Source organism: Aptenodytes patagonicus, chromosome 10 (genome assembly GCF_965638725.1).
Source record: "Aptenodytes patagonicus chromosome 10, bAptPat1.pri.cur, whole genome shotgun sequence".
In the NCBI taxonomy this organism is placed as follows: domain Eukaryota; kingdom Metazoa; phylum Chordata; class Aves; order Sphenisciformes; family Spheniscidae; genus Aptenodytes; species Aptenodytes patagonicus.
This window is the reverse complement of record NC_134958.1, coordinates 1,867,061-1,894,513: the sequence shown is the minus strand read 5'-3', so window position 1 is coordinate 1,894,513 and position 27,453 is coordinate 1,867,061. Positions and strand designations below refer to the sequence as shown.

The following is a 27,453-nucleotide window of genomic DNA, read 5'->3' as shown; positions in this document are numbered from 1 at the left end:
AAGTGTCTAAAAGAAATTGTTACGTGACTGGCTATAATAAAGTAAACGAGTATTTCCATGGGAAAAAAGTAAAAATAAAAAAAAATGCACTATAGGTAAAGTTTTGGGGTGTTTTTAAATAAATAAAAGCACATACTGCTGTTTTATCTGTACCTGCACTAGATAAGAAATGTAAGATCTGTGTCATAAAATAAATTGACAATGGTTATTATTGCAAACTATAATTCCACAGTCAAGGTTACATGCTCAGTATAGTAAAGTTAGGAATCCTTTGCTTTCACTTTAATAATCCCCATAAATTTCAAATCCCATAGACCAGCAGAGAAACGTTCTCATCTCCAGAACAGCAACCTATGATAAATGAACAGTTACATATACCAGCTAGACAGATGTGGAACTAAAATCTAAGTTGAACCTAGCTAAGTCGACAGACAAGAGATGTATTAAGATAACATTACTTTAAGAAATAATATTAACTGTACACTTAGATTGTTTGTTAATATTTACCAGCTATTTAATAAAAGCAGTAAACTAACAGTCACCTTTTTCCTGAGAAAGTTTCTCCTCTTGTCTCTGGTGATGAGGCTTATACGGTGCTGCACCACGACCAAGCCCCTCAGCCACAAACCCATCCAGAAAAGATAAGGAAGCATCTACCTACACAGAATTGAGAGAAGTGAGAAAGCAATGAAAATATTTTCTATACATGAGCCTGATGTTACCAGAAGGATATTGTGTTTTATCAGCAAGTCAGGATCTTCTGTCTCACATCTCCCATATCTACCAGTAAAGCTGCTGTATTAACAGAAATTGTTAAGCAAGTATGTTGAAACAGACTTTGAGCTAGAGATTTGTAACTTAACTCCTCCGCTATTGATTTTTTAGTCTAAACAAGAAAAAAAGAAAAAAAAAGCAGAGTGGAGTTTTCCCAAAATGGCTGATCCTACCGTTATATGAAAATACTGAATTCACCCCCCCCCGCCCCCAAAAACCTCAGCAATATCAATATATTTTCCATCATTTATTATGGACATTTCAATGTCAAGATCAGTAGTTTCTAAATAGGAGACAACTTGTTTGAATTATTTGATTTGTACCATATCACTAAAGCAGGCCTAACTTGTCCTGAAAAAAAAAAAAAAACCAACAAAAAATCAGCGTATGAAATCATAATTTTGTTAAATGCTACTCCAGCTTACTACCTAAACACCATGGTTCTTTATCTTTCAGTGTAGAACATTACAATTCATCACATATGCCTGAAAAAGTATGTTTCCTAAAACTCACTTTAAGCAGACTGAAGACTGGCAGTCAGAACTGTCAAATATAATTCATTTTGAAAACACTTTTTACCAAAATATTCAACCCCCCCAAACTACAAAGAGGTTCATGAACACACATTGCAGCTGTCTTACCACCATGTCGTTGCAACTAGCATCAAATGGAAGCAAGTTTTTCATCAGGGCTTTGTCTTCACACAGATGCTTCAATTCAAAGGCATATTGTCTCATGTAGGTGTCTAGAGAGCTGCTGAATTCTTGGATTAGTTTGTCAACTGTTTTCGAACAGGAGGTACGTGATGCTATCTTGGTGACTGCAGCCATTATCCACACTTTAGTTTCAGAAGTAACAAAAGTCTTCTTCAGCAGGCTGTGTAGCTTTGTCAAAATAACTTCTGGATCAACATCTGTAACAAGGCTGGAATATTCCCCCAACACCTACTCACAAAGAACAGACAAAATATGCATTTAGTCACACAGAGCAGTGCTTTCAGTTTTGAAATTAGAATGTAGTACTAAATAACAACACAATAAAATCTACCTCACATTCAAGAAACTATTATTTAAACACATTCTAAATTATTTCTTTACCATTTTGTGTTTTAAATGTCAAAGGCTTGAAATTATCTTTGTGTTTACCACCGCAGACTCCAACTTTTAGCTTCTTAAAAAAAAAAAAAAGAGCTGTCTTGGAAAGAAAGCTAAACATAGCAATTAGGTCCTTACAAAACATGATTTGCTCATACTGCAGCCTCTTCCTTGGGTGGAAGCTGAAGCTTACCCAGGTGCCAGACAATACTAACACAGCACTTGGCCAGCCACCTGCAAGGCTAAAAATGCATTTCACAACCACATCTGGCCTAATCCTGATGAAGACAGAAAGGCTCTCAGCATGCTTCATGTGGCTGCTAAGCCATTCCAATAGTCACCTGCCTTAAAGGGAGCAAGTCAGCTTTCCCACAAACTCTAACAAGCTAAGTAGTCCTTGGGCACCAAAAGAGGTCACTAAAAATAGATTTCAGCATATTATTTTGACTTCAAGTAAAAACAGAATATTCATGACTAAAAATAAAACAGTTAAAAAATATTTACTAAGAACATCACCACCTTTGACAGTTTCCTCCTATCTGTGTATTCAATGTTGACCATGTGTCTACCTTACCCAGCTCATAACTTGAAAGAATTTCTGTGGATACAATGCATCTTCCTCTTCAAGTAATGCTAAATAAGACTGCACTGCATACATCCGTAGCTGATCATCTTCTTTTCCATCATCAAATCCTAGACAGAAAACAATACATACTTTGCCTGAAATGCAAATAACACCTCCCATCAAATATTTCAAAGTGCATTTTAAGCAAAAAAGCCAGATGATTGAGGAACCTGTCTAATTCTTCAGAGCATTCGGGGAGTTACTCACCTTCAGCCAACAGCCTCAGAAAGTTGTTTGGGATATCAGGGTGCACAACATCACCTCCAACTGAAAACACGGCATTCATTGTTTGGATGAACCACTCATTGTCAGGGGCATACGTGTCCAGATGTTAAGGAATGAAGTGCTAAGGCATAACTTTTTCTTTCTTTTTTAGTGCATTTTCTAAGTAAACAAGTTTTCCACAAATAAGCTACCCATCTTGCTCTCCCCAGTAAGTTGGGGGCCTGATGGTCAAGTATCAGCTCAATGTAACCGAAAAGGAAATATTCCTCTATCTTTTACAAGTGTTTCCTGTAAACTTCATGAAAACTGGCGGTCAGGTAGAGAAGTCTTAAATTACTGCCCTGTTGAAAAAGCCCACGCATGAACTTAACAGCTATCCATTATGTGCAATTTGCTGGCTTGCCAATTGGTACATCTTAAGTTGTGCATGAATAAATGTTAGAGTGAAAAGTAAGAGTTTAAGTAGACTTCACAGAGTAGGAACAGTTACATGTTCACACAAGGATTTAGCTCTGGAAACCTGTCCTACTGTATTTTAAGTTCACACTTGTTCCATGCTAACTTTCCAGCATAATCTTTTGAGTTCATTTACCCAGTATCACTTGATCAATGATAGCCTAGCTGTTCTTTTCAGCAGTATTTTGCTGTTGATTCAGTGAAAAACAATAAACGTTTTGAAGTACCCCACAGAAGGCAACATTGGTGTTTTTTATATATTTAAAATTTGACCAACCTTTGCTAACTTCGGAAGTTAGCTTCTGCCTTCCCTCAAATAAATCCTGAAAATGCACTTACTGAATGGAAATTTTCAACAGTATAGAAACATTAATATTATTGTCTTATTTTTGCATACTGCATGACTTTTTTACACTACTCTCTGTACCAAGCAGTGTACAAATAGGATGGTATTTGTACACTCTGTACAAATACCTGTATACTCTGTACTGTCTGTTAGAAAGAGCTTACAACTCAAATTATCAGACAAGAATACATACAGAAAATCAGGCAGTGCCAAGTCTAAACAGCAATGCCCACCATATGCCAAACACCTAATCATCACTTTCATCTTCTTGGCATAGTTAAATAATCTTTTCTTTATTTCTATGAAAATGTGTTATTCTTAAAATCCATACACCAATGAAGAGTTCTCCAATAGGAAGATCATTCCCACAACTACAGAACAGCACTCAGTTGTATCACTGAGGCATCTCTCTCCATGCAGTGGTGTAAGACTTCAAAGTTTTAATTTAAAAATACAAGATTTTAATGCTAAACTCCAAAGCCAAAATAAAATATTTCAAGTGCCATTACTTTCTCTCAGTGAAATACAAGAAAAACTGTGGTCATTTTTGCATGCATTTTCTTTTGCATTTGAAAGAGTAGAAAGCACAGCTATAACACTTCCTACTTCAAAAGATCACGAAAGATGCTTTGAAAGGTACAAATGCTACATTTGCCTGAGCTCTGACTCCAAAGCTTCAGAAAAATAAAAGGATATTTCTCAGCTAGTTCAGAAAAATAAAAGGATATTTCTCAGCTAGTTCTGCTATTTTGCCAACTAAGTTGATGATAGCATATTCTTCCTTGCTTTCTTTTAAGTAGTCAAGCATCTTCTGAACGATGACAATTACATTCTGTCCATTTGTAATTCTGTAGAGAAGCTCTAAAGTCTGAAAGAGAAAGCAAAAGATACATTTAATTGGCTCTGATGACTCAAAAAAGGAAACAGGCAAACAGAAACACTTTAGCATGATGCCAAATTGAGCAACTGTCTTCACTTGGCAAGTCTTAAATGCAATACACTGCTTATCTACACAGCTTGTCACATTAATATTGTTCATAACTGTTCTCACAATAACTGAGATATAATATGCCTTTCACACTACTCATTTTAGAAAACCTATCACCCATCTCAAAAACTAACTTAATTTTTGATGTTTAAAAATTCACTGACCTCCCTTTTAATAATGGGATCTGGATGGTCCAGACATTCAATTATTGTCATCTGGTGCTGAAGTGCCAGCTTAGGATCCTGCTGGATAACATAGGTCAGAGCCTTTAAACCTAGAATAGAAGTGATTAGACATGATATAAGAGAATGTATACTACTATGATCAAATTAGAAACATCTTAATGAAATCAGGTATCCTTACCTAAGTATTTCAAATTAATTTTGGGTGACAAAACAAATTTTCCGATGCACTTGGCAGCCTTTTCAAGTAGTTCAGATTTGGGATGAATTGTATAAATTGTTTGGACACATTCAAACAAGATGGCTGCGGGGGAGGGAAAGGACATGCAATTAGTGTGTATTAAATACTTCTATAATGCAAAAATTTTTAACAAGCAAACAAGCTCATTGGCTCTATCAAGGACTTGCATTGTTGTCCCACCCCCACTGAATCTAACTGCAGCGTACCTACTGACGTAAGTAAAAACAAGATGAAAGATTATCTCCTTTAGTATATACGTATTTTTTTATTAGCCTTTGCCATTGTGCATACAGCTTTCTGTCCTTAAAGTTCTTCCAACCTTGAAGTCTCCTATAGTTGCTCAAGGGACTGGACTGGGACGGTCTTTAGAAGGCCAATGGGCAACTATAAAGGATTTGAGACAAAATATTTTTCAATAATTCATATGATGTCTTAGCTACTACCGACAGCCAAAATCATCCCAAGAACATCCTTATTAAAAAGAAAAACAACTTTGCATAGTTGTTTGAGAAAAAGCTAGAAGTAAACTGAACAACACACAAGAAGTAATTAATCCTTTGTGGCAGCAATTTGGGCAAAGATTCAGACCAAGTTACTCTCCCCAAGTTAACTGGCATTTAAAATCATGATGTAATTTTCAGTTGTTCTTGTAACTCAGTCTCTAACTAAATTGTCCAGTAGACAACCACCTACTCTTCTTAAGCATTACAAAACTAAATCTGAGGAAGACTAGCATATTAACAACTTGCCTACAAGAAGCAAGAAACATGCAATAACCAAGGACTTTGTGTAAGAAAGAGTAATCACTCAATTACATTTTTCTTTTATCTGGGATCATCAACTAAAGTTTTATAAAAAGCTTATCGTATGTGAACAAAAACTACATACCTACATTCTATGTCCTTGTATAAATCATAATAAACTGCCCGCTTTGGCCCCGTAAGTGCTTAAAACAAATTTACTGTTTAACTCTTAGCAACTGCAAGTGCAAATTGTCTGTATTATAAGGCAACACACCTCCCAGTATCTTGTATGTTCTTGCCTAAAAGAATAGAAGCAATAAACTGAATACACTAAATGTCTGACAGATGCTTCCTCATGTATTATTGACTAAAAAAGAATAGTTCCCCAAAGCTTCCCTTTGTAGTGGAAGTGAAGCTTACACAATGCTTTACAAAATATGCATCAAGTAGGCATTAGACATCTAGAGCTTTGGGCCATGTTCTTTTTTTTTTCCCCTTCCTCAGCGTTGTTTTAAAAAAAGTCTCAATTTTCTTTCCATTCCATTAGCACAGGTACTTTGGCCACATCTATGGGGCTTTACTTTAACAATAAAGTAATGGGGGGTTTAGTTATTTTAATAGTGAAACAGCTCTTAATGTAGGGTTCTAGAACATCAGATCTGGGTTTCTGGGGAGGTATTAAGACCTGGGGAGGGGAAGGCAAAGAAAAATCCAAATAAATTGCTCAGCTTTTTATTAGAAAAACTTAACAGTGCAATTATTCCTTCTGCTTTGTTCTAACAACAAATACAGCTTTCTCTGCTGAGAAGATAATTTACACAGTCTTCTACCATGTTCTAGAAATTTTACATTGAGGTGTGTGCCAAAAACATCTTTTCACAGGCACCGCTATCACTGAACTCTCGGGGTGCAATTTTTATTAACTGTGGCTAGAGGAAAAGCCCTACACAGCTGTAAGAACTGATGCTGTCACTCTTGCACACTTTTTGTTGCCTTTCTCAGGGCAGTGAAAAGAAGATCTAAGCATTTCTAATAAACAGGGCTGTATCACTAGGATTTTTCTTTTATCATTTATTTCTACTTCAGCAATGGTCAATAAGAGCTTTCATGAAGAAACTGACTTTCTGTATTTAAGGCCAAGGACAATGCAACCATAGGATAGAGGCTTTTCAGTCAAGATGAATTCCCAGTAAATAAAAATGTTTTACTTCAATGATAAAAAACTGCGCTGTACAGCAATGTATCACTTGTTCTACCGTTTACTAGTTGGACACTTAAGAATACAGTTGTATATTAAGAATAGAATTAGATTTTTCAGAAGTATTGCATATGTATTTTAGCATGATCAACTACTCACATTTTCAATCTTTCCAAATACTGACAATGACATAAAATAACCTCACCCACCATATGTAATATTATGATTTATCTCTGCTCTTCTTAAAGATTCATCTAGAACATCATACATCAATTCGCTTGTCCTGTTTAACAAGAAAAAAAATATTTAAAATTATTTGCAGCACTAACAAGCATGTAGTCTTATTTTGCCAAACAGCTCAAACACTAGTATTGAAACCTGTAACATAAATTATTCATATCCATGGATTCGCTTTAACATGGAAGAGCCCTATAACATGTTTCTAAATGGCACCTAACAAGATGTTTGCAGCTTTCAAAAGAAACATTTACCATATCACAAGAATAAAAACCACTTCCTTCACTGCTTGTATAAAAAAAATAAAACAGGAAAAGGATCACAGACAACTAGGTCCTCACAAAATGACACCACTTTTTAAACCATCTTTACTCTGGACTTTCACACAGTTGTTTGGTAACCCAGTAACAGACGTCCCAGCAAAAATATATTTCAAGCATATTCCACAATAATCAATTGTTTAGCCAATCCAGAAGCTAAGAAACTGATTTTGCAGTTTAAAAAGTACCTGCTCACCATATTGGTTAATAACATATATATAAGAAGTTCAACACTGAAATCCTCTTATAAAAAAAAAACCAGAAAGCTGTCTATGCGGTACAGGTCATGACTGTATTCTTTGTACCTTCAAAATATTAAATTACAGAGAAAGGTCTGGTTACCTTGGATCATCTTTTCCTAACAGCCCCAATATTCTTAAAAGCTGAATTTGTAACCATGGTGCTGGCACACTGTGATAGTTGAAGTCAATAGGGAGCTTTCCTCCCACTACCTGCTTTAGGATTGTTACAAAACTCCCAGTCAAGTCCTTGTATCCAGATGAGTTTTCCTACATAATGAAAGAGAAATACAACTCAAATATTTTGATACAGCACCTCAAAAGTAAAAACAATCCACAAATTGAGTAAGATCAAAATACCTACACTGATGGTTTCATTTCTTTAAATCAAACTTCTACTCTCACGCCCCCAACACTTGTAAGCTCTTCACTTTAAACCTATGCTATTTTCTCACACGTTTGCAGAGGGAGCGAATGTAACTTGAAGGCAACAGTAAAAAAAAAAAAAAAAAAAAATTCACAAGCAAATTTCAGCAAACCCTTTAACACACTGTAGAAGTTAGATCCTCTAGCTAAGGATGCCAATAATGCTGAGCATTCGGATCGTGCATGAAGTGGATCTGTCAACCTAAATGGAGAGCTAGCACAAACAAACATAACACAGATATCCATGATCACATAAATTAACTCTTCTGACGATTACAAGTAAGTTTCTTCTGCAAAACTTCTGTACAGTACATGGTGTATTTAAAATTAAAAAAAATATACAAATAGCTCCTAAGTTCAGTTGTGCTTCTAATTCTTTGCCTACCTTAATCATTTGAAGATAAATATGCAAAGAAGCAGCCATGACTCCAGCATCCCTGTCACATAAGGCTTTCCGGAACTTATCATGAATATGCTGAACTTGGTTAGGAGCAATGAGATAGAATTTATATAAAGCTTGAACAGCTTTTCTTCGGATAATTTCCCTGAAGAGAAATGAGATTTACACAAAACAAGATGAAGCTGCTTGTGTATTTTAAGTACTTGACTTAACAAAACAACTTGCACTTGTTATTTCTCCAGCATTGTAAAATTATGTGGCCAGCCATCACAACATCATGATTCGGAGAGAGATGAGAACCCATGTTTTACATATTTGATAACAAATGACTTCGCAAATACCATCTAAGTGAGGAAGTGACTTAAAAGAATAGCAGGGCTTGATATCAGATTGACAATTCAAAAGAATGGCCACCAAATAAACAATGAAATCGGACACTGCTAATCCGCTGTAGTCACGTGCAGCTCCAAAAAATACCTCTCTAGAAGTTACTGAGTTAGTTCATTCCACAGTTCCCTTTCTAATCAACACAACACTTACAATGTTATCCTCTGGGTATGGGATATTATAAATTAAGAATCAAGCAATTCAAGGGTATTGATATCTGCAGATACACTTTTACCCACAAAGTTTCTATAAAGAGCTTTATTAAAGAAAAAAAAGTATCAGTGAAGTACTTCCAAGGATCCCAATCTGTTTCTCCACTTACTCTACACACACTTCTTCATCCACGTATTTGTTAAAAGGACTCCAGCAGATAAATTCAATTACATTTACCTATCAAAACTGGTTATGAAAAAGATTAATTCCTACCCAATACTCAGTCAAGACTGCAAATAAATGAGACAAGAATCCAAGAGAAAAACTAGGAGAGGAACAATTTCTGAAGGTAATGATTAGAAGGACCAACTCAGAAAAAAACACCAGTTTACTAAAACTACCCACAAAATTAAGCCCTTCAACCGTACAAGGCCACTTGAAATTCTGTAAATGAATACGTACTTAGAATGCTGGAGCTTGTCTTCTATTAGGGGAAGAACAGCTGGAATCATCTCCCGTGGAAAGATCTGGCTGACGATGGTTAATGCCATGCACACCTCTACTAGATTAGTGCTCTGTAAGTCCTGTCACAACCATTGAAATAAGACAGTCATTTTTCATTTAGACTTTTAAATTCTGCACAGACATACCCCAAATCTTTCACAAGCAGGCTGGATCTAGCCCACCTACAGCAAGCATCCTGCTGCCAGCCATCCTCTTGTCTGCTCATGTTTGACAAGTGTCAGATCTCACTGAGCTAATCGAGTTCTTTTCTTCTCTTATACAGGAAGAAGGAACGCGCAGCTCCTCACATTCGTGTTATAGAACTACATTCATATTTTAAACGTATGCAAGATTAACACATAGAACTACGATCAATGTTTGTTTACTGAAATAGTTTGATGATTGCAAATCTATGCTGAGTGCCCAGTTGGATCAGCAGGATGAGGCACTTCTCACAGAATTCGACAGTATTCTCTCTAGTGCCTTTGATCTAGCCCAAAGAATTTAAAAAAAAAAAAAAGAAAAAAAGAGCAAGCTCAATAATACTGCCAACTACATATTTGTGCACTAAAATAAGACATTACCTACTCCCTAAGAAGAGAATGCAAATTACATGTAACGTTCTACAAAAGAAAGAATGAAAATTCACCATCTGTCCCAAATGCAATTAAGAATAGCAGCTATAGCTCACTGTAACCTTAAATCAAAAAAGGATGGATGAATTCATGAAATACAAGACTAGAATTATTTTTCAAAACAAATGAAACGTGTAAGGTTTCCAGCTCACATCATTATTTGCTCTGGCCATTTGTCCTAGATAGGTTTTACTGCTCATTTTGGTTTAGTTCTTTGTGGACTCTCATTTTTTCCACATCCTTACTACTTTCAAGTCAGATTTTTTAAGGTTATAAAACAGTCTTCAATCACAACAGCAAAATGAGCATTCACTTTCAGTCTACGTGACTTCGACCTACTGTAATATAAAAATAATCATTACGCAGAAAGAGTTGTTATAAGTCACAATTGCTCCATGTAAGAGGCAGTAATACAGAAGATGACACCTATGAAATATTACTAGGTAACAGATTTTCAGTGTCACTCCAAAGCGTATTTCCATTTTCTATCAATCAAAATTATCAAAAAAACTCAAAGCAGCCAACAGATACTTGCCGTCAGCTAAAAGCAAAAGTTTACACTGAAATATGCATGCATGGCTCCTCCTGGAGTTGAGAATGTACAGAATTGGTACATTTTATAAAGGAATTTTTATGGTCTATCTCCTTTGAAAAAAATTAAAATCATAGCTTCAACAGCAGGAATGCCAAGATTAAATTAAAAAGCCAGGGAAAGACATTTCAAATTTTCATTGCTAACCAAAGAAACAGCAACTTTAAGAGAGCAAGACAGAATTAATGAGTACATAGCTTAGATGTTGTGTGACACAAAACGGGAAGAATTGGTCCAAGTTTAGTTTACCTCCAGACCTCCAAAAACACTGTACCTTCACAACTGTGTTCACAAGTAGAAGTAGCAGTTCATGATTTTCATGGAGAAATAAAGAAACTGCCAAGTAACCTATAAAAGAAAGCAGCCTCAATTACTACTCTCAAGCAATAAGCAACTTCAAGATAGAAAACTTAAAGACTGTCGGTAATACAAGAAGAGTTAATTCAAACAATTAAAAAAACCCAACAAAAAAACCCCACTGTTGGATGACAGTTGCTTGTGTTTTAAATATCAAGACTTTTTTATTTCCAGGCAAACCAGTTATATTTAAGTTGCAGTAAAGCTCAACAAATAACAGCTAAGAATTCATAAGCTGTGAGAAATAAGAGACATTACAATACTGTTATAGCTAAAAAACAGCCAAGAACACCACGAAAAAACACTTCCTGAAAAACGAGTATCTTCTCTGCACAGACAAAAGTATATTCCTTCTAGACTACACAACAAATGCACTTCCTTATATTTGTTTCTCTTTCTTACAAAAAATAAAGTTCCATTTCAAAGAAATTTTATCTTCAACTTGGAATACAGAAGTAAATTCACCATCCTATGCCAAAAAACTCCCTTGTTATTTCTTAACAAGGAAGAAACAACTCCAGAACCCCAGAAAAGAAACCTGCCAGAAACCTTTTTCTTCAAGACCCCTCTTCCTTTTAAACTAAGGGACCTAAAGTGGGGGGTGGGGAGGGCGTGCCACAACTCATGACAATATTTGTATTGCAGAGATGGCTCTTAAAAAAGGTCTTGGTTCATTCAGGGCTTAGGGATCAAAACGAGCAACTTTGATACAAATAACTGTATTGTCTGGGCTATCAGATTGACCCATCTGCTCGTGAAACTATGGACTTGATCAGCTTAGCACACCTGCAAAAAGGTAGTTCGCTCTCATTCACTGAGGCTCACGTTGGGTAAAAGAGTAACCCATCTTGACCGGATCAACTGACAACACTTCCTTAATACAGACTTCCGTATATTGCACTGAGAACAGACAAGGTCATCCTCATAGATCACGTATAACTGCAGAACAACACCACGAAAACCAAAATCCACACACACACTCTTGATAACATCCTTTTAGCAGATCAAAGCTTAAGGGTGCTTTGTGTCCAGAGAACTTTAAGCCACCTACATTTAAAAAAAAAAAAAAATGCTGCTTCACCAAAGCCTTCTCAAAGAGAGCCCTAGTATGGGAAGGTGTCAAACCAATTAATAACAAGACTCATTGGTTCTTGACACTTACAGAGGTCACAAAGTTTTCTTCAAAACAGCTTACCACCTACCCTCCCAGGTTTGGTGAAGACAGAATTTCTTAATCCCTGCCAGAGCATCTGCGCGCTGGCTTTCATTACTCAGGGATAAAGCAACTTTAAATCATCACTTGTAACGCATTCTCTCAGAAACTCCAATACTTGAGTGGGTGATCCAGATGAAATTCAAACAAAGGATATCAAACAAGCATATCCCGCAAGACATTGCCTTCCTTCTGTGTGTGCAGACATAGTATTGCTTGGAGTTAAACCATTTTCTCTGCAAACAAGAAGAAATGTCTTCACTAGGCAGCTGAATCGGCAACTGCAAGGAAATCCTCCAGACGAGACAGGCTGACAGCTATTTCAAACTAAATCTACTGGAAACAGGTTAATAGCCACACTGGCAGGCAAGGAAATCACAACGGCATGAAATTTCAAAGAAATCTGAACTAGCCTTTCAGATGTCCTCAGGAACTTCTGCACCTATGCTATAAGGACCTCCCTATTTGCCCGTTTCCTACAACTGTTTCTAAACTAAAAAGAAAAAAAAAAAATCCTACAAGTACCAAAACAGAAAATATTTCAGGGCCACTTTGCTAACAGCAATAAGCCCTTTATGAAAATTCTAAACAACTATCTCTAAGTTAAACACTGGGAAACCAATACAATGCTTGCGGAAATTGTCTGACGTTAACATCTTTGTCTACTCTTGTACTACAGTACTTGAAAAAGAGACCAAATCCTGTCAGAAACTCATTCTGTTTGATGTGTTCTTTAACAAAATTTCTCATAAATCACTTGTTTATTGGTGCCGCAATTCAAAACAATGAAAGAACAACTGATGATTTAAAATAAATTGATTTCCCCTGCCTTCCGTTCTACAAGCAGATGCAGAGCAGCTCACAAATTAGGGATTTAGTTATTTTCAAAGAGGAGTGAGAGACTATGAAACAAGACCAAGAAAATAGAAGAACGTTTTAAGTAAGTTGTATTTTTACATGAATTATAGATCCTAAGAAACTTTAAAAATAGTTTGAGAATATTATTAAGGCTACAGCTCCGTGCACATACCAACTCTTTTCTCCAAAAGATTTCCCTGCTGTGCAAGCTTGATTGCATGGATATATCCAAAGGAAGACTCGTACCCCAGCATTTCACAATAGATGAGTCTCACCATACATTCTTTCATCAGTCTCTGAAATACCAAAAATAAATTACTGAGAATTAAGTCAGCCATGTTTTATGCTCTTCTTCACTGCTCTAATGAAGAGGACTTTATCCCATAGAAACATCTGTGCATTCACATTTGTTTTCTAAAATCAGGGTATTCACAATTTTTCCTTTGCTATGAACCTCTTCTGCAAATCATTATTAATTTTTGACCGTAAGAGCAGAACTCCCCATATGCTACACTTAAAGATGTTATCTTGATTAGCATGCACGTGATCAACACTAGAGTAATTATGACTAACACAAAAAATACGGATTAAGTGTTAGATGACCACACTGCTAATGCAAATCATTTTTTACCAATCACTACACTGACCTAGGATGGGTTTTCACTACGTGCGAGGTAAAACTTTATTTTTCCCTTCAAAAATTCTCACTCATGGGACTGAGATACGCATTAACTCACTCAAACCAGAATATATCAACTCCTGTAACTCGGGCATGAGCATACAACAAAGCACAGCTTCTTATATAGCACAAGTAAGCTGTAGGAACAATGTCAGCCTGCAAAGAACGTTGTTTGATGGAAGCAGTTCATCACCCAGCTTTTTCTCCGGCATTATTTCAGAAACTACAGAACGGCAGACTCTGGGCGCCGTATCGTTACCGTTTGTTCACAAACAGAACCGCAGCGTCCTCACTATTTTAACCATGCCGCAAAGCCACAGGCATCGGTACCTTTTGATGCTGACAATTAAATATCTATAACGCAGACAACCTGCACACGCAGGCACACGCCGCCTGGCAAAAAGAGTGAGAACACTGTTTTTCTTCACCTTTGGTCTGCTGTTCCCACAGCCCGTAAGCACTAACGGAACTCACAAGTGTTGTGGTGGGGGCAGAAACTGTTGCTTTCAAACTGGTTAGTTCCTGCTGGATTAGTTTTTCTTCTTCCTAGAAAAGATTAAACTTCTTATTTTGATCTCGCATAAGTTTTGGAGGCCAGAGACGAAGCAAAAGCCAAAGGAGAAGCGTTAATTGAACAGTACCGCCGCCTTCTCAAGGCCAGCGCCTGCCTCCTTGGCGGCAGCAACGCCGGCCTGCCCGGTTCGAGCTCTGCGGCCGCGTCCTCCCGCCCCGCGCCCCGCTCAGAGCAGCGTACGGCGGCCACCCCTGCCCCGCAACGAGGCTTATCGGGTTCCGGAGCTCAACAGGACACAGCCCCGGGGCCGAGGGGAAGAGGCCGGCGCCCCGCCACCGCGCACGGGGCCCACGGCACCTCAGGGAGGCCGGGGGGCGGGAAGGGAGAGGAGTAAGGCCCGGCCCCCCGCCCGCTTCGACGCGGCGGGAGGAGCAGGAGGCCCGGCCCGGCCCGACCCGCCCCGGGGCGCCGCTCGCAGCCCGTACATGCTTGGAGGTGAGCGCCGTGATGCTCCGGATGAGGCTCCCGAGCCGGGAGGTGGCCGAAACCCTGCCGGGGCCGCCGGCGCCCCCCGGCCCGGCGCCCGGCTCGTGCTGCCCCAGCAGCCCGGGCAGCACGCTCAGCGTCCGCTCCACCACGTCGCTCATGGCGGCTCCCGCCGCGGCCCGCTCCCCGCCGCCGCCGCCCGGAACGGAACGGAACGGAACGGTACGGAACGGAAGGGCCCGACCGGGCCGCCGTCCCCGCCGCGCACTTCCGGGACCGCCCCGGCTCCGGGGCGCGCCCGCCCGGCGGCAGGGGGCGCTGCACCGCCCGCTGGGGGCGGGACGGGGCGGAGCGGGAAGGGCTCGCGGGCCTGGGGCCGGCCCCCCGTGAGGGGCGGGGCCCCGCCCCGCCCCGCCCCGCCCCGCCCCGCCCGCTGCCGGCCCGAGCCCCGAGGGAGGCGGGCGCGGGGGGGGTGGTCCTCCGCGATGGCGCCGCGCCGTGAGGGGCGGGCAGGAGCCTCGGGAGCGGCCGCGGCTGTGCGAGAGGCGCTCCCTCGGTCCCCGGCCTTGCCGGCCCGCCGCTGCCCTCCTCCCAAAGCGGGCGGCGGGCCCTGCCGCGGCTGAGAGGGCGCCGGCTGCGCCGCCCGCTCGCCGCTGGCGGCCGGGCCGGAAGGTGGGGCTGAAACACAAGCGTTTAGAGCGGCTCAGCCCGGGGGGGGGGGGGGGGGGTGTCGACGGCAACCCCTGCCCGGCCTCCAGCGGTGGCTGCCCGCGGTCTAGGCGGTCACAGATCGCATCGAGACAAGAGCAGGTGCCCCCCTGAGGGAGCGGTGCCCGGGCGAGGGCTGCGGGAGCGGCCGAAGCGCCCCCCGCCCCCGCCCGCGGGAGCTCTTTTTTTATCCGCATCACAAAACAAAGACACTTAAAGGTGGGTTTCGCAGGAGAGCCGTGCCATAGTTTGTAGACGCTTAGGAGAAACACGATCCTTAAAGCGTGAGTGGGAACACCTGGAGACGGGCCTTGGCCGAGGGGCTCCCGGGGGAGCTGTTCCTGAGGCGATTCCCGCCCCCCGGCAGCGGGGGTTTGGCCTCTCGGGAGGGTTTTCACCGCGCAGCTCCCGGGAACTGCCTCTGCGTTCATGGCTCTTGCCAATGAAACAAAGGGTTTCTTACCCGTGAAAAGTAAGGTGTGAATTTATAAGGTTCAAGAGTGCAGTTTTTTCTGACTCTTTGGGTCTAGCCATTTTTGCCATTTTGTAGTACCGTGCCTTTCAAATTAAGGTTAGTTTTATGACACCGTAGCTGAGCAGGAGCAGTTGCAGATGCTAAATGAACAGAAGCCTTGTTAGTTTTGGTCATTTGGTACCCAGAGAAGTGATTTCAATTACTAGAAAAAGCTCCTGCTTTGTCAGACGCAGGCCATATCCCGGCTGTGCTCTGAGGCACCGTGAGGTGCCTTCTGGTCCGTACATGGCTGCCGCAGGACTGTGTGGCTGGGATGGAACTGGGCATTCGCCCGCAAAGCAATGAAATGAACGCGTGAAAGGAGGGTGCCGGGTAACTGCCTTAGATACTTCACGCTACAAGGGAAAAAGTGCATGTAACCCGGTCATGTTTACCTGATCTGTTAGGATATGCCTTTCCAAACTTGCGTAATGAATCTTCAGGCAATTGCAAGAGGATACATTCAGATAGTCTGTACTGTATTTTTTAACGGGACTGTTTTTCTCTCACTGTTTTTCCTGTGAACAAGGAAAAAGCATAGTGCCACTTAAATATGTGAGTCGATCGTCTCACTAAAGACAGCAGACTAAAATAGTACTGTATCTAAGTAGTTTTGGATGCTTAATTCCATTTTAGAAACCCACGTATGCCTTTTGCAGTTACACATATTTTTCTGAAACAAAATCACTTGACATTTTCTGGTTTGTATTTCAGTTCAAAGGTGATTTTTTTTTTTTTCCTAGAAAGGGTGGGGAAGAAACTGACGTAATCCCTTCTGAGGTATGTGTTTCCACGGAAAAAGTACCCCTCCATCTCCAACATATGTCTGGTCAGAAAATCATGCTGAAGTTCGAAGCTACAAATTGATTTATTATCAGAAAAAAAGCCAAATAGGAACAAACTGAGGTCAGTAGCTTCAAAATTATTTAAAAGTTGGCGTTTCCTTGAAGCTAAGTTGAAAGATTTGTACTGGTATTTTTTAAAGTTCATTTTATGAAATGAATTGGTTAAGAATATCTCAGTTAAGAATTCCTCATGTAAAGGCATCATATTGTGTTGTAGAAGCTAGAAAAGCTTGTAAGCTTTGCAGACCAAAAATGTAAGTTCAATAAGCATAGGAAAAGCTGCTGGTAAAGCTGATGGAACTTGAATAAATGCCCAAATCTCAGTAGCTTTCACTTTTTTCTTTTATTTGTATTGATTCTAGGGTCTTAAGTCCTTCTCTTCGCCTTAGGTGGTGTACAAATAAATGCTGTATGTAAAATGACTTGTACAGTACAAACCCTCAGGCTTGTGCGTGATTAATTTCTCATACTGTTGACTGCATTGAAATGGAAAGGACTATTCATAGTGCACACATGTGCAAAATACGTGACTTTTTGTCAGATGATTGTAGATGTATCTAATGCCTTGCATAAAGATCACCAGTAACTCCTCCCACGTTTTTTTCCTTTTAAGCACTAGAATATTTAGTATATCATTTAGCATAATACGAGATAAAGTAGAAAAAGCAGATCCACAAAAGTAAGGAATGTCTACCATCTAGGCATAAACTTGGCCAGGTGGGTTGTTGGGTTTGTTTTTTTTCTGCTTTCATCTGCCTTCTGTTTTCGTCAGCTAGATGAAAAACTTTGAAGTGTGGTTATAAAACAACTGTAAAAATAGCACCAAAAGGCTGCATTTCAGTTATTGCTCTAGGCTCCGTATCAACTGCACTCACCACAATAAAAAACATTCTACTTGCCATTCCTGTAAGTTCTCCTTGGCATCTGACAGGCAAGTGGTATTCTTTCTGGCTCATGAATCATCACTGGAAATAAATAGTTCTAGAATAGAAAATGGGTTGATTGTGGATGAGCCAAAATAGGATCCAAATAGAAGAGCTTATGCTCTTCGTCGTATTGTCTCTGCGCTGGGAAGAGGAGCTTGTAGTAGTAGATGATGTAAATGATGCCAAATGAAAACAGAGATGTAGTGAGAAACAAAGGCGGCACTTTTACCCAGTCATTTTCCTATGATGACTAAACACATTATGTCGTAATTAGCAGAGATTGTGTATTGTCTTTCACATGTGTCGTACAGGCTCACCAGCGCGCTAGCAAGGAGTACTGGGCCAAATGTGCAACACCCGAGCACGGCATTGCAGGTGTGCTCTGTGCTTGGCAGTTACAGCACGCGGCTGTGAGCGCATCGCCTCTCCGTGAAGCCCTCATGAACGGGGAAATGGTTTGTGTCTGAAGTTTTAGGCTTGGCTTTCCCGGCATGTTCTTTTTGCCTACAATTTCAAGAACTAGAGTGGCTACTGCAGGCATACTCTCTTTCGATGGCGGCAGGTTTTGAATTCTTTTCTCTCCCCACTATCAGTCCCAGCCCCTACAGAGTCCTTCTGCATCATTTCTTGTTAGAGGCTTGCCAAAGCGGAAGGCGATTTAGCACTAAGGAAATAACAAACCGTATGGAATTGGGAAATGGTGTAGAAAAGATTTCACATAAATAGAAGCATTTATCACATAAACAGAAGCCTATCATGTAAAATAAACACATTTGAACACGTATCATCATACACAAAAAGCCATATGTAGACATATCACATAAATAGGTGTATTTTTAAACCAGCAACTTCTTTGCACTATCGTCACCAATTAGAGTTCCTTTTCCAATCTCACTGCTTTACAGCTATCTTGATTTCAGCATGTTTAAAATGCATTTACTGCCTTTGTATCGTATGGTGAGTTGTGTCCGAATGACTAAATGCGTAGAGTCCTATAAATGGATGCGTGTTTACAATGTGTTGCAGGAAACGTTCAAGTGGTATAGAAGTAAATATTGGGAAGGGTAAATGGAGAGAAAGTACATGGTTTTTGAACGTTGAGAATATTTAGATAGGCAATGAACTGTTGAATTAATACAAAACCGGGATAGAATATCAAGCCACATTGAAGTAAGAATTGATCTTTTTGTTTTTCTGTATCAGTAATATTCCGTAGTTTTGGGATTCCTCTTGGTGTGTGTGTATATATATGCTAAAGGTGTCGGGGGAAGAGGCTACTCCACACTTTCTTGTGGAAGCTGCTTGTCTCCTGTGCTTCTGAAGTGAGGGAAGGTTCTGTTTGCTATAATGATTTTCCTTGCAGGTTACCAGGCAATGTGTAAATAAGGCTGTTTTGTTCTTACACACAACTGTGCTTTGAAAGGTTTTACCCCAAATGTCCTATCATTCCTAACTCTGGCACAGCTCCAAGAATAGGAGCCCGACTATAGGTAAGGATTCTGGGGTTATCGGTGCATTTCTGAAAGTTATTCTCATTGCTCTGGACCTGTGGATCACAGGCAGATTAATTTATAGAAGTGAGTCTGATGTAAACTAGAGCATTGGATTTTATCGCTATTTTGCCTAAATTATATGCAAAGGCTTGAGCATTAAATACAGTGGTTGCTAACAGGGAAAAAAAAGAAATTGCAGGGTTTTTTAGTGCTTGTGGTCCAATTAATTATCATTCTTCTACTTTTTTTATGTTCTTCCCAGCTTATACTATAATAATATTGTACATTGATAAGGGATTGAACAGTTCCACTGTGTTCCTGGTTCTCAGCTGTAAAAGCACTGGTCCCCTTCGTCTCTTCCAGTAGAGTTTTTAGCCATTTAATAGCAGTTAGCAAGTACCGAGATTTCTAATCTTAAAGTGTTTTCAGCTGACCCCTGCATGTATGTGTTTATGGCTGCAAAATGATGAGGTCTTTTCTGAAGAAAACCCGCTGTGATTTGTCTCCCATTTTGGAAGCAGACCCTATAGTTCTGAAAAGAGCTGCCGCTGCGATCCTTTGTTCTGCCGTAAGACGGTGAAAATGTCTTCCTCCGATCCCTGGGGATTTGTTGCTGCTCTGTGTCTGCACGGGCTAAATTTTGATTTATGGAAATATTCAGAATTAGCTTACATGCTCATTGACACTTGTGCTACTGCTTCTTTTAATTCTAAGTTTTAAAGAGCAAGATGTGCTACAATTAAACTTTTGATGTCCTCTCCCCGTAGCGGAAGGAATCGTTGATGACTACGCCTTTACCGTGTAATTCAGCCCCGTGGAGAGGGCTGAAATAGATGCGAGCGCTTCGTAGGCCTCCTCTGCGGGGCCGAATGCCACTTCCACGGCTCGGAAAGCCTGTGCAACCCAGCCCTTCCGAGCTGGCTTCAAACCAAAGCCTTCCCCGTGGATGTGCCTGCGGGGCGGCCGGGCAGGCCGGGTTTCCCCGTGGCCTCTTCCCGGAGCTCGCCTTGCAGTCAAGCCGCGCTGTTCAACCCCCTGCGAGGGGCGGGGGGGGGGGGGAAGGCCGCCCCGCGCCGACCCTCACCCGTGCACCCCCGGCGGCTGCCACAACACCCCACACACACACCCCCGGCCCCGCTCTCCGAGGCGGCAGCGCCGCGGAGCCGGCGGCCCCTCTCCCCCGGGAGGAGGAGGAGGGAAGGGGCTGCGGCTGCCGGGGCCGCGGGAGCGGAGCGGGGCGCGCATGCTCCGCCGGCCGCGGCCCTCCCCCGTCTCCTCCCCCCTGCCCGGGGCCGGCGGCGGGGACGGCCTCGACCATTTCTGCGGGCGCGGGGACGGGGGGGGGGGTGCCGAGCCCGCCCGGCAGCGACTTTCCCGAGCGCCGCGGCCGGCTCCGCTCTGCGGCTTCAGCACCGCGGCGCCGGACAGCGCCCGCCGGGCGGCGGGGCCGGGGGCGCGCAGGGGCGGCGCGGCGCGGCGCGGGGCAGGGCGGGCGGGAACCCCCGCGGGCGGCGGCCCCGTCCCCGGGCCAGGCTCGCCCTCCGAGGGGGCTGGGCAGCAGCGGGATGTTTCTCCGGCTGGCGGTCGTGGTGCAGGTGCTGTCGCTGCTGGCGAGCCGGGTGCATGGCTTCCCGAAACCCGCGGGCAAAGGTAAGCGCCTTCGCCGAGACGTTTCCTCCGTGGAGGTGGTGGGGAAAGTTTTGCGGGGTATAGAGAGAGGAAAGTAAAAACTTTCCTTCCACTTGGCTAAAAGCAATTCGATCCTACAGAAACAACATTCCCGGCGCAAGGCGCTGGATCGCTGAAGTTGCCGTCTGATATTGAAGTGGAGAGAGAGGTGCTGGTAGAGGGAAAAGCTCCGAATGTTTTCAGTCTTTCCCAAGCGATGTTTTCATCCATTCTGCAGCACTTTCTGCACAAGTCTCTCTCTCTCGCTCCCTGTCTCCCCTGGTATTCTGGATGGAAGAGATTTTTAATCTCTTGGTTGTGCCAATCCGATTACTGCTATTTTAGTCAATCTCTTAGGGCATTTTTCCCCCTAATTTGTTCATGAGTTTTCTCATCAGAAAGGGGTTACTGAGTCTACATCTGTATTTCTATTACATCTTTTGCAGAACCTCTCCCTCTGCCCCAAACAAGCATGCTTTGTTTAAATGTTTGACTTTTTTATTGTATTCTCATTCTTCTAGGAGCACTGAATTTTTTTACAAGAACTAGCAGTTGGCATCATATTTAAGACACCATGTTTTATGGGAGAAAACTATAAATTAAGAAAAAATGTGCTGCCTCTTTGTAGTCGCATGCACCGTATAACTGAGTATATATATCTGTGTGTGTGTTTATTCTAGATAAAGCTATACACAACAGACAATTAAGTGTGGAAAGACCTTTGGAGGAACAGGTAAGTGAAATAAAAAATATTTACAATGTTTTTTGGGTTTGGTATTCTCATAATGTTTTGAGCCTTCAGGTACCAGATCCATGAATATCCTAATGGCTTAACGAATGAGTTAAAAGCAGATTTGTCACTACAGTAAATACTGATGGGGTTGGGTACAAAATAGAGTTTCAATAATTTTTAAGAACTAGCATTCCAAAAGCAGGTCTTTAGCTCCAACAGCTCACAGGTGTGTAACCCCTTTGTATCGACATCCTACGGGAATATGGCGGGCGCTTGGATTGAAGAAGGAAAATGTAACTGGCATTTATCTTAAAATGGAAAGTCTATTGCAGCTTCTCGTGATGTCTGATTCTGATAAGAGGGTGCGGTGGTGCTGACAAAAAGTGCCAAGCGCTTAATCAAGTTCTACTTATTAAGGCAAACTCCTCACTAAGAGTGAAGATCGGGCATTAAGGCTTCTGCTGATATTGATAAATTAAGAGATCCCACATTTTAGTATACTTATTCCTTCTGCCTGTTTGTTGTTTTGTTTGTTTGTTTGTTTTATTTTTGTGTCTCAGATTGCTGAAGCTGAGGCAGACAAGAATAGGAAAATAGTTCCTACAGGTAAAACATCTTTCCTGGTTTTATAGAGATATTCATAATGGTATTCAAAGAGGTATAAGATTTTATGTCATGTGTGCGTTGATATATTTTCCAGAAAATAAGCCAGAGTTCAGGAATTATTCCCTTGTTGATGACCTGAACCTGCTAAAAGCAGTAGCAGAAAGAGAGAGGAATGAAAAGGAGAGGGAGTCAATTAGAAGCTCTTTGTATGAACAGCAACTGGCCATTGATGATGCAGACTCCACCAAGAACCGCAGGCTCGTGGATGACTATGACTCCACTAAAAGTGGACTGGATTATAAATTCCAAGGTATTCTATAATCATCTTTCAGTGACTTTTAGGTTAGACTTCTCTTGCAAACTGATTGCAATCATGAATGTTGTACTCGCCGCTGAACATGAGCTCTATTTGTTACTGGAGTGCAGTTTCAATTACTTCCAGTTGTAGGAGCTTGCCGTATTGCAATTAGGTTTTGAAACACAGTACAAAAGAACTGCTGTTGATTTTCACAGTCTTCTTCCGTGGAGGAAAACCCAACTGTGTAATTTGTGTTATGTTTTTTAGCAATTTAGATTTGATGGAAGGAAAATGGGACATATTTTTAAATGAAAATATATTTATTCTGGTTTGAAAGGAAGCAGCACTTTTATATAGAGCTAAAACAAATACATTTGTTTCAGATGTTATGTGCCATGTTAGATAATTCTCCTCATCACAAAGCTAAAAGAAGTTACCGAAGGCCAAAGAATACTTGCCTTTACTACAGGAGTAGTTAATTGACTTGTAGTTTAAGTGAGTCCTCTGAGAGCTGTGAGCAGCATTTAGCTCAGGATATTTTTAATTATATCAAAGTGTGCTGATCACAGACCAAAGCTTACTCATCATATTCACTTTCCCATTGGTCATGATGATATTATTTGCCATAAGTAATGATTACATAATTAAAACTTCGTTTGCTGAAATCCAAACAAGAAGATAGTATGCTGTTTGTCGTGATCTGTTTTGATCTAAGTGGCCATACAATGAAAGTAGATACCAGGAAGATGTGTGTAAGCGGGTACGTGAGCAGTGTTCTCTCGTTCTTACAAATTTTTCTATAAAGAGGAGAGTATGCTTCTGACATTCATCTCTGCTCTTTGAAAAGAGGCAGTCAGGAAGACATATTGCAGATGTGGAAAATGGACACGAAGAACTTTTCACTGGGACTGATGTAATGGATTCCAAAGTGTGTATCACAGTATATTCCTAATGTGTCTAAAAAGTGCAGCTTTGTTCTGGAGAGAAAAAGATGTGGGCAGATATTTTTTACAAGATGTCTAATCCAAATGAGTTAGGACAGTCAGCACACAGATAAACTGTAATCCTTTTAGATGATCCAGATGGCCTCCATCAATTAGATGGCACTCCTTTGACTGCTGAAGACATCGTTCAAAAAATTGCTGCAAGAATTTATGAGGAAAATGATAGAGGAGTGTTTGACAAGATCGTTTCAAAGCTTCTAAGTCTGGGGCTAGTAAGTATCTTGTTAATAGTTCATTTAGCTGTTTTGTGGGTTGGTTTGATGCTCCTTTAAAAAACAATTTGGATGAACACTGTGTCCAGCTAATAATGCTGACTTGAGCGAAAATGAATGGGGTGCAGGCTCTGGGCAAGCTTCTCGACTCATTTGGGCACGTTGGTTTAGTTCTGCAGTAACGTTGTTGTTCCTGTGATGGCTTTGCAACAAAATAGGCCAAACTGCCGAATGTTTCTGATGTTGAGAAAACATTCACTGACTGTGCTCCTCCCTTGTCTGCCCTCATTTTTCCTTTAATTTCTCTTCTGATTCTCACTGAGTTCTTTTGTATTATCAATTCCTTTTGGATGTTTATGGGGAAAGGTCTGAGCTCGTTCCTATCCACCTCGTAATTATTGTCATCAGCGGACATATAATGATGCTGGTTACTTGAGGATACATTTCTCATTGTTACTGATTTTTAGCAAGGCTGGGTTTGTCTCTGACCTCTGGATGTCTCAATGGTTTTAGCCATTGCAATATGAGATCCTTATATTTTAAAATACTAACCTTATCTTTTCTGCACTAGATTTTGCAATTAGCTATTGCATGCTGAATCCCACTGATTACAAAGGGAGCTGCGGGACAGCTGCATGGTAGAGTTCTCGTTCAAGTGACAGCTGTTACAAAGCAAAGAGAAAACATTTTGATGATGCCATAGAAAGCTGTTTGCTTTTTCCCTTTCTGTATTACTGTGTTCTGTTGCAGTTATTCAATTGTACATAGGTACGTTGGAGAACATAGACACACACACAAATATACACGTATAGGTATACCGCACTTGCAGCTCCATCTTTCAAGCTGGACTCCATCGTGTTAAGCCCTATACGGGTTTGTTTTCCTGTTGGAGGCTATATGTGTGGGTGGGTGGTTTTTATGTGTACACACATATTTGATGTGTGTTTGTATGTGTGTATATATACATTTATCTAAATGTAGACATGTATATACGTCTATATGTATACACACACACACATCAGTGAAGGTATTACACCTAATTTGGCTGTGCTAGGCTTTGAAGCAAACATATTTGAAGCAACCTATTTACAAAGCTCAGGTTTCGTATTGACGTTTAATCTAGGAAAAACACCGTATTCCATAAGTACTCTGCACAAATATTTTAACAGATCACGGAGAGTCAGGCCTATACCCTGGAAGATGAAGTGGCAGAGGTTTTACAACAGCTAATTGCAAATGAAGCAAAGGATCGTGAGAAGGAGTCTGAAGATTTTGATTACCCTCCCAGCAGAGCAGACAGTGATACAAAAGAAAAGCAACAGGAAAGAGTGGTAATTTCTTAGCTAATCATTTTGACTCACTTGCCAAACGGTACAAGTAGACCAACACACTGCTTTGCTTTAGGGAATAATTGGTTCAATCTGGAAACTAAAGGTGTTCTTAAAGAAATTCCACCAGATAGATAGAAAAACGAATCATGGGTTACTTTGAGGTTTAAGCCAGATGCCAAATTGAAATAACTTTGGGAAAATAGTACAGTCTTCACCTCGTAATTAGGAAAATGTTGACATAAGATTATGATGCTATTTATTGCTCTATTAACTTTATCACCAAAAGCAATATGCTTATAGATATTATTTTTTTATGTCTTTTGTGGAGACACCAAGCAAAGCTGATCAGGATAGTTTCATTAATGGAGAGATTGATGATACACTGGATAACACGTGGTCATCATCTAATATCTTGGAAAGAAGAAATGAGCTGCCTTCTGAAGATAATTTCGAAGACCTCCAATATTTTCCAAACTTTTACGCACTATTAAAAAGTCTTAACTCAGGTGAGCTCATCATGTGTTTACAGGAACATTTAGGAAAAAAAATTAGAAAATTAAGATTCTCTCTGTTTTTTCCTACTCCTTTCCCTTCCCATCCCCACAGCTTCCCTAGTTGCAAGAGACCATGTGCTTTAAAAATGTTCTCTAAGATGCATAGCAAAAACTAATTTGATCGGTGAGTATGGCAAAACATTGGGAGGAGCAGCACTCAGAACTGCAAACTGTGTGACCTAGGTAGCCCTTCCCACCTTGTGCTGTAGGATTCAGGAGTCCTGAATTCTTTTCATTCCCATAAGGGCATGATGAAAAACTGGCAAATTCTCCAGAATTCTTTTCTCCAGAGATCTTTCCAGTAACATCCGTGTCTTCTAAGCCAACAGAGATACGAGTAAGCCACAGTAGAATCCTCACAGTGATGGTACCAGTAAATGAGTCTGAGCCTCCCAGCCTTTTCACAAACCACAGGTTTGCTGTTTATTGCAATGAAAGCTCTCCACATCTCTTCCTATTCCGGTGCTAGACATCATTGCCTTCCAGTTATTGCAGGCAAGATTGTGGCATCTCGCCACAGCCCCTTTGTCAGCACACTCTACCACACACCCACTCTCACTCTCTGCAGCCAGCATATCTTCTGCTCTCTCCAGCACAGTCAGCAACAATTTATTCTGTAGATTCCTTGTCCTGCAGGAGCCTTAATCTTGCTTCAAACTGTCCCCATAAACACCTGAGTGGAGAGCTAGCATGAAAAACCTGAGGGCATATTTTTGCTCAAGTCCAATCGACAAACTTCGTATTCTTCTTTCTGTTCTTTTCATTTTCCTGTGGTAGTTTTGCATGCTAGTTCTTTGCCTTTTTTCTACTCACAAAGCAGAAAGGCATGTTGGGTTTAACAGGTTATCAAGCAGATAGAATGAAGTCCCACTGGCTGCACATCTCTGCTTTGTCTCCCTCTTTATGCTGTTCACCTGCCGGCTTGTATCAGGCTGGAGGAGAGGGGATTCAATTGCATCCTACAGATGTGTGTTAAATTGCAGGCAGCAATAAAAATCCTGTTCAGCAGCTCTCCAAAGGGGCTGGCCCTCTGCCAAGGCTGGGAGTATGCTTCTGACTGTCCCTGTCTGACAGTGCCCCTGGCTCTCTTGGGTCCTTCAGTGACAACCTGGGGTGCGGGAAGAGCTTGTGTAGCTGTGTGATGGGGGAGTTTCATGCTGCTAATGCAGAAATAGTAATATTGTTCAGCAGATAGACACAGTGGAAAAAGAAAGCTAAGAAGCAGTGATCATGAAGATAGTCAGAGATACGCATGGGCAAGAAAGATGGATTTTTATGATGAAAAATCATTGTTCGTATCCTATTCTGGAGTCAGGATCCTCCCAACCATGTCATATTATGTTTTCCCAGTACCTGAGTCATGGTTGTGTGCACGGTAGCAATCTCATTTGAGACACTTTATATTTTTGTCATTGAACCCATGGATCTTGTAGGAGAAAGGATCTCTGAGCTATCTTCCTCATACAGAGCCAGACTGGTCTACTAAGTAGTTCACAGACAAATAAAAGAAAAAGACAGAGACTGTAGAAAAATCTGCCTATATCTGCCCTCTGACCAGCAATTTGAACTCTGTCAAGTCACTTCATCTCAGTGTCTTTAGTGTTCTTATCTGTAAAATGGAATTAATACCATTTGCCTTCCATAACATAGCCCTTCAAGACAAAAAGCTATCAAGAAGAACCAAACCCT

The 27,453-nt window shown here is 41.2% G+C and overlaps 2 protein-coding genes across 5 annotated transcripts in view; one reads left to right on the top strand and one right to left on the bottom strand.

The window, feature by feature from the left end:
- The window catches only part of AP4E1 (adaptor related protein complex 4 subunit epsilon 1), a 43,590-nt gene extending 28,555 nt beyond the window's left edge, over positions 1-15,035 (bottom strand). For 2 of the 3 annotated variants that reach the window (XM_076347773.1, XM_076347772.1), the window contains exons 1-15: positions 14,872-15,035; positions 14,347-14,418; positions 13,366-13,489; positions 11,040-11,113; positions 9,497-9,618; positions 8,480-8,639; positions 7,772-7,938; positions 7,082-7,155; positions 4,872-4,994; positions 4,673-4,782; positions 4,249-4,388; positions 2,701-2,813; positions 2,443-2,561; positions 1,416-1,718; positions 543-657 (exon numbers count right to left, since the gene is read on the bottom strand). In XM_076347773.1, coding sequence (XP_076203888.1) covers positions 543-657; positions 1,416-1,718; positions 2,443-2,561; positions 2,701-2,813; positions 4,249-4,388; positions 4,673-4,782; positions 4,872-4,994; positions 7,082-7,155; positions 7,772-7,938; positions 8,480-8,639; positions 9,497-9,618; positions 11,040-11,113; positions 13,366-13,489; positions 14,347-14,418; positions 14,872-15,033 — 1,978 coding nt within the window. In that variant the 5' untranslated portion in view covers positions 15,034-15,035. Of the gene's footprint in view, positions 1-542; positions 658-1,415; positions 1,719-2,442; positions 2,562-2,700; positions 2,814-4,248; positions 4,389-4,672; positions 4,783-4,871; positions 4,995-7,081; positions 7,156-7,771; positions 7,939-8,479; positions 8,640-9,496; positions 9,619-11,039; positions 11,114-13,365; positions 13,490-14,300; positions 14,419-14,871 lie in introns of those variants that run through there. The other variant, XM_076347774.1, reaches the window with a different exon arrangement.
- A 5,828-nt stretch (positions 15,036-20,863) lies between these two features.
- Positions 20,864-27,453, top strand: part of SCG3 (secretogranin III) — a 29,629-nt gene continuing 23,039 nt past the window's right edge. For both annotated transcript variants that reach the window (XM_076347771.1, XM_076347770.1), the window contains exons 1-7: positions 20,864-21,008; positions 21,707-21,759; positions 22,320-22,365; positions 22,460-22,675; positions 23,737-23,879; positions 25,049-25,210; positions 25,539-25,716. In XM_076347771.1, the coding sequence (XP_076203886.1) occupies positions 20,924-21,008; positions 21,707-21,759; positions 22,320-22,365; positions 22,460-22,675; positions 23,737-23,879; positions 25,049-25,210; positions 25,539-25,716 (883 nt within the window). In that variant the 5' untranslated portion in view covers positions 20,864-20,923. The remainder of the gene's footprint in view (positions 21,009-21,706; positions 21,760-22,319; positions 22,366-22,459; positions 22,676-23,736; positions 23,880-25,048; positions 25,211-25,538; positions 25,717-27,453) is intronic.